At 36.6% G+C, this 12938-nt stretch overlaps 1 protein-coding gene across 1 annotated transcript in view; it reads right to left on the reverse strand.

The window, feature by feature from the left end:
• Positions 1 to 1103: 1103 nt before the first annotated feature.
• LOC126756671 (patched domain-containing protein 3) overlaps positions 1104 to 12938 on the reverse strand; it is a 72330-nt gene continuing 60495 nt past the window's right edge. Inside the window, 8 exon segments of the mRNA XM_050469907.1 lie at positions 1104 to 2367; positions 2369 to 3259; positions 3327 to 3640; positions 7870 to 8208; positions 8327 to 8490; positions 9208 to 9387; positions 9458 to 9639; positions 9731 to 9945. Coding sequence (XP_050325864.1) covers positions 1324 to 2367; positions 2369 to 3259; positions 3327 to 3640; positions 7870 to 8208; positions 8327 to 8490; positions 9208 to 9387; positions 9458 to 9639; positions 9731 to 9945 — 3329 coding nt within the window. The 3' untranslated portion in view covers positions 1104 to 1323.

Genomic DNA, 12938 nt, shown 5'->3' on the forward strand with positions numbered 1-12938 from the left:
GTTGCATTTATTGACAGAAAATATTTAAAATAATTGATTTTTCTTTACAAAGTGCGCATTTTAATTTTTTCATTTTACTAAATGATTTCAAAATTAAAATGGAAGTTTGGGGTAAGGTAGATAAATGGAATACTTAATGGAAAACGTTTATAAAAAATAAATAAAAATAAGGAAATATAATTTTTAGGGTAAATTTTTTTATATTTTTATATGCAGAGCATACAGAAAAAAGAAAGAAAGGAAAAGTCAGAAAGAAAGGAAAAACTACGTGTGAAAGGAGCACACTTTCTTAGGTTAGAATTTAGAGGTTTTCTAGGTTAGAACTACTTCAAAACTAAGACTTCGAATCATAACTAAGAATATCTAGAATAATTTTCTGTGTTAGAACTTATAGCTAAGACTTCGAATCATACTATAGAGTTCTAGACTTACAAAAAAAAAATAATGTGCAATTTTTTGAATAATTTTGTTTTGCACTTCGTTATTTTTTTAAGCAAAATTTAAATATTTATTATTTATAAATTCAACTTTGCACCTAATCGTATTTATTTTTCATTTTAATTTATACTATTTATAAGTATATATATAGTATTATGTAACTAGCATTTAAATATTTTCTAGATTTGTTTGTGTATAAAATTAACTAGAACATAACTTTATTTTATTTGCATAAAACTTGAATAGCTACTTTTCAAAACAAAAACCAAATTAAAAAAAAATTCAAGAAAAAAAAATAAAAACAAAAAAATTAACAAAAAACAAAAAAATTGAAAAATAAATAAAAATAAAAAAAAATAAAATATACAAAAAAAAATAAAAAAGAAATCTAAAAAAATTTAAAATAAAATTAAAAAAGTTTTAAAAACAAAGACAAAATTAGAAAAAAAAAAAAAAAAATAAATAAAAATTAAAAAAAAATTAACAAAAAACAAAAAAATATAAAAAGTAAATAAAAAAAAATTCAAGAAAAAAATAAAATAAAATAAAATAATAACAATAAAAAATTAAAAAAAAATAAAAACTTAAATACAAAAACATCAAAAAAAATTTAAAAAAATTTTAAAATTAAAAAAAATATTATAGAAACTAAACCAACACAACACTAGATTTATAAAAAACCACAATGAGCTTTTTTTCATACAATAAATGTCCAGTTCGTTACTGGCATGGTGCATAGTTCAATAAAGTGCAAAAGAGGTTTGCGTCCTCGCTACATTTATTGCGCTTACGCAAGCGCTACTCTTATGCGCTCACTTTTTCGTACACACAGACGCGCTTGCGCTCTCTCTTTTTCTCTCTTTCACTCTCTCGCTATCGCTACGATCATTTGTAGTAAGCGCCGCCATATTGATATGTCGGTGGATGCTGCACGTTGTTGGGATAGTACAAATTGTGATGCGACGAGGAGCGCATTGGCGGGTGTGGGCGGTAAGCATTGGCGGCGGCGGCGGCTGATGAGGAGGAATTGGCATGCGCGGGCGCATAAGCCGCGCTATCGTCGCGTGCATTATTGTTGCCATAACGACGTGCGTAACGCTCTTCAATGTTGGATGGTGGCCAACGTTGGTAATGGCGTGTTGAATCCTCCGACGAGCGTCGACGATGGTAACGTTTCACGGCTGTAGTCGTTGTGGCTGTTGGCGCGCTCATACGCTGATGATAGCTACTGTCATCGCCGCTACCAGCGCTATGTGGCGCATTTGTGGCTGCCGTCGCGGCGTTTATGGCGGGTCTGTATTTACGTCGCGAACGTTCGTCTAGTGATGATGTGGGCGTGTAGGGTGCGGCGTCTATGCGCGCGGCCGGTGTGTCGATCACATCTTCACCGTGTGCGGCATGACGGCGTTGCATGTGCATAAAGTCGGCCGCGAAGTTGTCGTAGGCGCGCAAACCGATGACGCTACGTTTGCGCTGCTCTTGCTCATCTTCGAGACGCGCACGCCACTCTTGTGCGGTTACTTGTTGGCCGTAAAGGTCGGCGCTGGGCTGGAATTGTGATTGCGAGTTGGTGTAGAGATTGTGGTAGGATGAACGACGCCAACCCTCTTCATAGCGACGGCGCGTGTGTTCATCTTCGAGCGCTTGACGGCGTTGTGAACGACTGGAGCTGGACTCGGAGGAGTCTTCGCCAGATGTGCCGATACCCAAATCTTTTTCGTCGCCGTAAGCTTTGTAGGGCGCACCCAGAAAACCTTTGCCGGTGCTATAAGGCATGGGCAGACCTAAGGGTGTGTGCTGTTGTAAGTAGTATGAGTTCAATTTGTCCATACTAGAGAGCTTCATGGGACTTTCTACGTCGGTAATTTCATCATTCTCGTCACCCACATCTGTGCCAGACCAAGTCTGCCAAGAGCCGGGTCCGAATAAGTGACAAAAGCACGGGTAGCAGGAAGAGTCCATGCATTGCACCGAAGAATATCACGAGGAATACCATCTTAAAGAAAACTAGGAAGATGTAGCTCTGCGCTAGCAATAGCGCTATAATGCCAAGTATGGTCGAGGTGGAGCCCTGCACGATTGGCAAGCCGAGTGAGTGTAGCGCTTCGCGTACGCGTGCCTTTGGACTGCGTTTCTTCGACGACATGTAAGTGTAGCAAATGTGTGCGGTAAAGTCCACCGAGAAGCCGATGCACATAATCAGATTGATCATAGAAATCGAATCGAGATTCACATCCCACAAAGCCATATAGCCAGCAACGCCCAACTCAATCGAAATGATCGAAAAGGCCACCCACAACGAGCACAGTATGTTGGGTATAAAGATGAAAGAAATGATCATCATAATGAGCGCACCAACGATCATTGATTGTATCGAAGTCGGACGCACAAGCTCAAATTGATCGAAGAACACGAAGTACGGATGGAATATTGAGGCGTTCAGCGGTGAATCTTTACAAATCTTGCGCAAATCACGCACCATTTCCTTCTCGTGATTCGTGTCGGTGATATTAACGGCTTGTATGAGAAAACGTGAAGCGATAATGCGTGTCTCATCTTCGTTGAATTTGACATCGAGTGAAAATGGATTGCCGGGGAATAGCCAATGCTCCTTGACAGCGTCAATAAACGATTGCTCGTCATCGATGGTCAAATTGAGATAGTCATTGTTGCGATCGACAAACGAACGGAACGAACGTATCCACGATTCGGTATATAGTGATGACGTGACATACGATGTGTTCTCAAGTGTGCGTGTCAGCTCCTCGATTTGATCTTGCACAATGGGATCGGAATAGTTCAGATCGCCAGTGATGATCACCTGTGTAGTGTATAAGTTAAAGTATTAGTGGTTGCGAAAGATTTGTACGATGGAGTTTTGAACATACCTGCATGCGATATGGAAACTCGCGATAATACTCATCCTCACGATCGAAAAACTCCACTGAGTAGGAATCAGCCTTTGATAGCTTACGACGCTCCAAGCCCTCTTTAATCTGTGTGAGTCCATAACAAGCGCCCGCTAAATAGGTTGCAAATATCAGTATGATTAGCATTTTGCACCATTTATTGTTAATCACAGCGGCCAGATGATCTTTGAAGAATGCCATAAACATGTGATCTTTGTTGTCGATTGGATTGTCGGGATCGTCGCGATTGATGCCGCCCGCCATGATGGCTTTGTACAAGAAGTTGCGTTTTTCTGCGAAAAATAAAAATTTTCATTTAAATTTAATTTGAATGTTGACGAAAAATAAATATATACATATATATATATATATTGTGTATGTTAGCCAGAAGATATCTTCAAAAAATATTGTTCGAACTTTGCGACCATTGCAAAAGAAAAATATGACTAAAAGAATACTAAAAGTAGGCAAAATCCATAGTTATCGTATAACGTTGCATACATTTTTTTTTTTAAATTTATAAATTTAATTGCTGGATAAGCCGATCTATTAGTAAGGCATATTTGAGCAGTTCGTTTAAATATATATATATATTCAATCACTAGTATCGTAAAGCCCATATACGTGATGCTTATTTCAAAACTTCGTTATAAAAATAGTATCGAAGTGAATTTAAAACGTTGCCTACATTTAGGGTAATGCTGAGTTGAACTCAAATTGTTCAAAAAATTGGTTGAAAATGTATTCTTAGTTAAAAATAGTTCAAAAATATTTATGAAAATTTAATTTAAAAGACCTTAAAGTCCACACAAACCGTGAACATTGTATTGCTCAGCTTCGTTTCCATGGCCGCCATAATCGCTATCTGACTTCAATGTGCGCTTTATGATCGATTACTGCAATTTTCTTAACCGTAATTATTTATCGTATATTACTTTTGTCTTTCCAGTACAAAGCATGTCTAACATTGACCTAGAAAAAGCGCCTATGCCGCAGCGAGTGCGCAGAATTCAGTATTCCACGGCACTGCCTACTGCAACAACGCTTACGAACTGTCGATGATTGCTGCTCTAATAATGTTATTAGTTACTTGCTTTTGCTTTTGTTGCATTTTCAAGTGCACAGGTGCATTACGCACAAGTATTCCCCCTTTTCATGTAATAGTGTCTGATCGAGCTGCCTTTATTAGCCGACATCTTCGACTATCAAGTTCACTAGGCTTTGGTCTAAATAAAACAACAAATCAGTTTATTATGTTGGGGTTAATAGAGTTGGAAGCCATTTACCATGACGGAGAGTGAATTCAATGTAGTAAGCAGAGGACTGTTTGGCTGGAGCTCGCCATTACAAATTGGATCAAATAATGAGCTGAGCTCACCTGCTGCCTGTGCTCGTTTGCTGGGAAAGTACGAGTGATTTGAAAGGAATGTTTGCCTTTGTGAGATCAAATTTAATAGATAAATAAATATTTCCCACCACAGATCTTGTATCGGAAAAGGAAAATCAGATCTCATCCAGATTTTATTGGTGTAAATAAGAGTGGAATGAAGAGATTTTTATAAAATATTTGAGAATTTCATATAATCGCTGAGTATTGATGGTCAAAAACTGAAAAAAAAAATTTTGAGAACTTTTTTGGAGATAAGAAATAACTTGAGAGACTCGATAATTACTCGTTATACTATGTTAGGTTATAATTCATAACTGATTGCTCACTGGTAGTTTTATATCATTTAAAAAAATTCAAAATCTTATAAGAGGAAGCTTTTTTCATTTTTTATTTATACGGGTTTTCGGTAACACAACGGAACGCCGTTCAAAGCTGTCCAAGTAGTTCCATTTTAAGATCGACCTCATAACCTAACCTAACCTACATTAGTATATCGGTTGCCAGTTGTATAAGCGTTTTTGAAGGAGATGAACTAATCACTTTTACTTTCTTCTCATGTTTCATCATTATCAGATTAAGACTAAAACACTTCGGAGCTTTTACCTTAAGACATCCCGTTGAGCCGGTGGGGATAGGTACAAAGGTTAGGTTATGTTAGTCTGGTAGTCCAATGATCCACGCATAGACCAGTTTTGGTCCTTTGCGATACCAGATGGAGTTCAAATACTAGGTCCATCAGGAGGACACATCTTTTAGGATGCCTACGCTTGACGAGAATTTCAACACACTCTGTGGATTCACTATCGATACCTCTTCCAGTGTATCTTATTGTGAGGACCCCAGATGCTTACAGCGTAGTATTGCCAATGCGGGTCAAGTGTACGGGCACTTGTTCAATCGGGTTTTGATGATGGATTACCGGCCGAGATATTCAAATACGGCGGAGCATGCATCAGATTCTTTATAGAATATGGTTGGACGAAAGCATGCCCGACGATTGGAATTTAAATGTGCTCTGCCCAATCTACAAAAAGGAAGACCTCACAATTTGCGCCAACTACCGTGGGATAAGCCTCCTCAACATCGAATAAAAGGTTCTATCGAGCGTATTGTGCGAAAGATTAAAGCCCACCTTCAACAAACTGGTTGGATATTATCAGTGTGGCTTTCGGCCTGGAAAATCAACAACTGATCAGTTCATCATTCGCCAAATCTTGGAAAATACCCATGAAAAGAGGATCGACAAACACCACCTCTTCGTCGATTTCAAAGCTGCTTTTGACAGCACGAAAAGTAGCTGCCTTTATGGCAATATGTCTGAATTTGGTATCCCCATAAAGTTAATACGACTGTGTAAACTGACATTGAGAAATATCAAAAGCTCCGTCAGGATCGGGAAGGACCTCTCCGACCGTTCGATACGAAATGAGGTTTCAGAGAAGGAGACTCTACAAACTTGTATTGGAGAAAACAATTCGAGCTGCAGAACTTAATCGAGCAGGTACAATCTTTTATAAGAGTGTATAGCTGCTGGCGTACGCCGATGATATTGATATCATTGGCCTCAACAACCGCCCCATTAGTTCTGCTTTCTCCACACTGGATAAGGAAGCGAAGCAAATGGGTCTGGTTGTGAACGAGAACAAGACGAAATATCTCCTGTCATTGAACAAACAGTCGTCCCAATCGCGACTTGGCTCCCACGTCACTATTGACAGGCATATGTAATTTCGAAGTCGTAGATAATTTCGTCTATCTTGGAACCAGTATTAACACCAACAACAATGTCAGCCTCGAAATCCAAAGAAGAATAACTCTTGCTACTTCGGACTGAGAAGAAGAAAGTCCTTTCTCGACGAACTGAGACCAAACTCTACAAATCACTCAATATTTCCGTCCTGCTATATGATGCAGAGGCATGGAAGATGACAATATCCGTTGTGTCAAGATTTATGGTCATTTGCGCGTTGGCAACGGCGAGAACCGCATTCGATGGAACAATGAGCTGTTTGAGAAGATACATATACGATGACATTGACATAGTTCAGCCAATCAAGAGACAGCGGTTATGCTGGCTAGGTCATGTCGTCCGAATGGATGAAAAACGTCCAGGTCTGAGTGTATTCGATGCAGTACCCGCCGGGGGATGCAAAGGAAGAAAAAGACCTCCACTCCGTTGGAAAGGCTAAGTATACTTGGAATCTCCAGTTGGCGCAACAGCGAATATTCAAAATTAACTCTACTTGCTTACGCGCGCCTATTATATTTATGCTAGTTGCTTGTTCGATTCACCATTTCAAAGTTTCTTTTTATACAAAAGTCAACAGTAGCTAAAATCATTCCATCAAATGTCAGCCGATTGCTACTTGTTCGGTTGTTATGTGTGATAATTAGGGGCTGCGCGGCAAAGACAGACAACACAAACACGCTTATAAAAGACAGCAGAAAATTGGAAGTCACAGCGCACAAAAAAGAAAACGCCAAAGACACAAAAGACTCAAAGGCAAAGTCCAAGAAACAAAAGAGTTAAACGGCAAAGCATAGACTTTGAATGCAGTTAGCGTACGCCGTACGCCGTACGCCGTCTGCTGTCAGCCAACAACGGCACGCAAAGTCACAAAGAAAAACAACGTGTGAATGCAGGTTAAGTAAATGAAAGAAAGACACTCTAAAAGAGTTGGTAAAATAAATAACTGAAAATAACAAAGTGAGGCAATAAAGAGCACGTAGAGTAAAGGAAAATAAAAGTGATGTTTGCCGACGCAATGACAGTCGGCCGAAGCGACAATTTAATGAAGCATGAAAATGGCGAAAACATGGCTCGCAAACACAACTGTTGCCGGCGCTGCGGTAATGAACGGAAATAAATATTTGTTGTAGTTGTAAAATATACAACAACAAATATTTTCATATGTTACCTATGCCGACATGCCGTTACATAGAAACATTCATACATACAAACTCACGTAATATGATTTGTGAAAGTTGTGGGCCAAAGCCGCCGAATTGTAGGTAAGGCTTGCATGTCGCAGCCAATTGGCAACAACAAGAAAGCAATTTATAGCAGTAGGAACAATAGTAACTAACAAAGCATGCAGAGTTTTGATAATTCACAGCAAAAAATGGACTCACCTTTTATGGCCACGGACATTGCCTGCACTTTACAGCCGAAGATCGCGTGCAGGTTGTGTCGTTCCCTGTAACCCGATATCGCCATGCAGGCCGCGAAGAAAGTGATGTGCCAAACGAAAGTGAAGACAACAGCGAATACCGAATAGGTGCAGAAAATCTGCACCGAACGGAACGGACTAATGATGCCAATCCAAAATGAGAACAGATCGGTGAGCGATGTAATTGTTATGGAGACGGCGGCTTCAGACATCATGTGGCCCATGCGTTCGGCTACGGGCATTTTGGCGGGTGTGCGTCGCCAGCCGGCCAACATCACGAATGTGTCGTCAATGCCGATGCCTGGTAGAGTGTGGGGTGAGCAAAAAAAAAATTGAATATTTGTTAGTACATACATATATATGCATACGCATGTAAATTTCCATGTGTGTTTGGTCAGAAATTTTACGCGTGTACTCACCTATCATTAAGAAGGGCGCTGCCAAATTGATACCGATAAATTCAATGCCACAGTACATGGCCAGACCGAAGGCCGCACAAGTGGCCATGATAGCCGATATGTTGCCCATCAAACCAAGCCATGGTTTGGAGCGTACGGCGTCGCCCATCATGCACGTGATGACGCTGTAATACACATAAATAGTAACGAAATGAAAATTAAATCAGAAATTTTAAATGTGGAAAAAATTGTAATATGCTTATAAAGCGGTTACCATGAAGATTGTACTGCTAAAATTGTAAGCTTGGCTGGGAATGGTTATATTAAAAACTATTCACATTGATTATGGTCTATATTGGTCGTGTGAATGAGAAAATTGAAATAGATAGTGAGAACAGTATATAAGAAACTGTTCTCACTTACCCAACTTTTAATTTTAAGTTCGAAATAAGTTGTAATATGCTTATAACGCGGTTAACATCAAAATCATGCATCAAAACTTGTAAGATGAGCTGGGTACAGTTTTATTAACATTTATCCACACTGATAAACTTGTGTATATGTTATTTTTTGAAACAAAACATAAATGTGTAACGATAACAGTTAATAATAAAGTGTTCTCACCACCTAAAACTTAAAATTTCTTGTTTGAAAGGAGTTTTACTATGCTTGCAAATCGTTTAAAACTAAAATATTGCTGCTAAACTAGTAAACTAGGCTGGGAACAGTAATATTAGTACCTATTTGCATTGATTAAAGTCTGTCTACGACATGTGATTGTAAAAAAGTGAAATGGGCACTGAGAACAGTTCATAATAAACAGTTCCCACTCAACAAAACTTCTTATCGCATACAGCTAACAAAGAAAACTACAAAAGCTTAAAACTTTAACTTAAACTTACCTAAATAGCGCCATTAATGCAAATGTCGAGCTAAAATATGGCACTACAGCACGCGTATTCTTCTCCAACTCATGATCCAAAGTGCGCGAGGCGAAATATGAGACTGATATATGTTTGAAGGCACCTGAATTTTCAGCTTTGCCTACGACTTTCAGGAAAGTCTCTTCCCATTCGGCACCTCTGCGTGAGGAGAAATAAAAAATATTTACATATAGATATAATTTTGTATATGTAAATTTAGATAACCCACTTTGCGTCTTGCCGTTTAGTGTCCGCAGTCACAAAATAAACTAACTGTATCGCCGGCACACTAATAATTATATTATCCTCCGTCAATTTTGTGCCGCCAAAGAAGACGGGAAACGCGTGCGCATCCCACGTGACCGGATTAAACATAATTGGAAAAGTGAGATTCAGTTCGCCGGACTCAATCTAAAGAAGGAGAGGGTATGTGTTGTAATTTTAGTTTAAGTAAATTTTTTTGAGAATTTAAATCATTTATCTAGGCTTGAAAGTCACTTACATCGTCCATTATGAAATCTAAATTCAATATATCATTCTGAAAGCATTCATTCTCCCAGCGTGCACAAGCATCCTTGTACGTGAATATTTCACCTTCATATTCGACCGTTGCATTCTGTATGAGATCGTCCAGATGTCGCAATTCTTGGAAGGTCTCACGGCGCAACATATTATCGTTGCCGTCCTTGGGTATAACAATGACACGTCCGAAACGACCTGAAAGTGAAAAAAATATTGAAAATGTTTATTATTGCTAAACTTAGTTTAAAGGAAAGCTCTAAAAAATTCTAAGATAAAAAGATATGCAGAAAGTCGAAATTCATAATGACTTTCTTTCCAGTCTGTATTTCGAGGCTTTAGATTTTATTGAAACACTTATGTATATTATATTCGTTTCGTTCTTTTTAAATCTCTTTTTGCTTTGGAGTACATATTGCTATTGGCGCTCAGTTATAAAATTTGTTGAAAACTTGTTGGTGGGAACAGTTTTATTAAAAGTGTTCCCATTAAAAAATTACATGCCATTATATTATAAGCAACTTTTTCAACAAGTCTAAATATTACAGCCCATTTTTGTTGGGAACACTTTTTTACAACTCTTCTCACTTGTGAGTTTAGGTACACATAACTTTGTAGCGACTTAATTACAAATTTTACATGAAATATTGATAATTTTCGGATGGGAACAGTTTTATTAAAAGTGTTCTCACTAGAGAAATACATGCTAGCATATTTAAAACAAGTTTTTCAACAACTCAAGTGATATTCTTATAAAAGTTTGTTTTTAAGTTTATACTTTAGTATTTTTTGGCGAAAAAACCAATTCGAAAGGTCACTTCGCAACGCCTTCAGCCCAAAATCAACCCAAACTATACACACAATCGCAGCTGTGGTTATTTTTATTAAGACCGTTTTGTAAACAAACCAAAAATTAAACAATTGTACGCTTCAAATCTAACGACTACAAATAAATTTAAATTGCAAACAATTCTATGCTGCGTTGAACGACCAAATTGAACTCTACACAATGGCACGAACACCAGTTGCGACGTGACAATAATTTCAAATTGCATTAACACATTGCTGCGCTGTGAACGTCAAAAGCAATTACATACTCGCAAATAACTTTTTTCGAGCGGGAATAGAGCGCAAGCTCTATAAAATTTGCGAGTGCGTGTCTAAGGTCTGGCAGTGAATGGGATTTGCTGTAAAAATATTTTCTCATTACATTTTGCTGTAGATTACTTTGATAAATTAGCGCACTAACATCTGATTACGATTTATTCAAGTTGAAGTATATTTCTTAAAATATGGGGTAATTACTCTGCACCCACTGTTTTAGCCGCTTAATATAATGTCCTTGAAGTAATTCATATATTGTATATAATGTAAAGACCGCTCTTCCATTTTTAGTTGCCTTGCGGCTTACGTGTCTAAAGACATTTCGATATTAAAAAAATATTTAAAAAATATATTAAAATTATTGTTTTGATTTGGTGTGTGAGTCGCTGGGCTTGTCAATGAAGTAAGCTGTTTTAGTGACGCATTTGTATTGATTTTAATGCAAAAAAATTTCGGTTTCTATTGTACCAAAATAACTTTGATAAAAATAAATTTTCGAACTGTCAAAAAAATTATAAAATTTTCCTTAGTCTTTCTTTTAGTGTCACGTGTCCTAAATGTATTCTCTAAAATTTAAAAAAACAAATCGAATTTTGATTCGAACTTAAAGGAAATAAGTTTTTGAACTATCCAAAAATATATTAAAATTTCCTAAATCTCTGTTCTGGTTTCTGGGGTTCTAAATAGATTTTAAGAAAGTAAAAAAAATGGAATTTTGATTCGAATTTGAAGAAAAAAAGTTTTCGAACTTTCAAAAATATTTTTTGTAATTTCCTAAATCTCTGTTCTTGTTTCTGGGGTCCTAAATAGAAATATAGGAAGGTAAGAAAATCGAATTTTCGTTCGAACTTGAAGACAATAAGTTTTCGAACTGTCAAAAAATAGATTTGAATTTCCTAAATCTCAGTTCTGGGGTTCTAAATGGTTTCTTGGAAAATAAAAAAATCGAATCTTGATTAGAACTTGAAGAAAAGAAGTTTTCGAAATGTCAAAAAAATTTATAAAAATTTCCTAAGCTTTGCTTTTGTGTCAGTTATCCTAAAAGGATTCTACGACAGTAAAAAAGTGAAATTTTTATTTGAACTTGAAGAAAATAACTGTTATTTATTCACAATTTTGGGGCCCTAAATGTATTCTATGAAACCAAGAAAATCTAATTTTTTTCCGAACTGTCAAAAATATTGATTAAAATTTCCTAAATCTCTGTTCTTGTTTCACGGGCTCTAAACAAATTCTATGAAAGCAAAAAAAAATCAAATTTTGATTCGAACTTTAAGTAAATAAGTTTTCGAACTGTCAAAAAATTTTATCGAAATTTCCTAACTCTCTGTTCTTTTTTCACGCGTCCTAAATGGATTCTAGGAAGTAAAAAAAATCGAATTTTGTTTCGAACTTGTACTAAATAAGTTTTCGAAAATAAAAAATACTTATTAAAATTTTCTAAACGTCTGTTTTAGCATCACGTGTTCTAAAGGGATTCTATGAAAGTAAAAATTCGAGTTTTGATTCGAACTTGAAGATAATAAGTTTTCGAACTGTCACAAAAATTTATTAAAATGTCTTAAGTCTCTGCTCTTCTAAAACAAATTGAATTTTGATTCGATCTTCAAGAAAGTATGTCTTCGAAATACCAAAAATATTTATTAAAATTACCTAAATCTCTGTTCTTGTTTCTGTGGTCTTAAGTGGATTCTAGAAAAGTAAAAAAAATCGAACTTTGATTCGAACTTGAAGACAATAAGTTTTCGAACTGTCAAAGAAATTTATTAAAATTTTTAAATCCCTAGTGTCACTTGTCCTAAACGGATTCAATGAAAAATTTTTAAAAAAAAACCGATTTTGATTCGAACCTCTTTTGAAGACTAAAGTTTTCGAACTCGAAACAGCACGTTTTTTCGTTAGATGAATCGACGACAACACAAAAAACCATCCCAACGAGATTTTTAAAACAACAACAACAACAAAGAATTTTGATTCGAACTTGAAGACAAGTTTTCGAACTGGATTCTATGAATGTAAAAAAATACGAATTTCAATTCGAAATAAGTTTTTGAACTTTCAAAAAAAGTATTAAAATTTTCTAAATC

Source organism: Bactrocera neohumeralis, chromosome 4 (genome assembly GCF_024586455.1).
Source record: "Bactrocera neohumeralis isolate Rockhampton chromosome 4, APGP_CSIRO_Bneo_wtdbg2-racon-allhic-juicebox.fasta_v2, whole genome shotgun sequence".
Taxonomy (NCBI): domain Eukaryota; kingdom Metazoa; phylum Arthropoda; class Insecta; order Diptera; family Tephritidae; genus Bactrocera; species Bactrocera neohumeralis.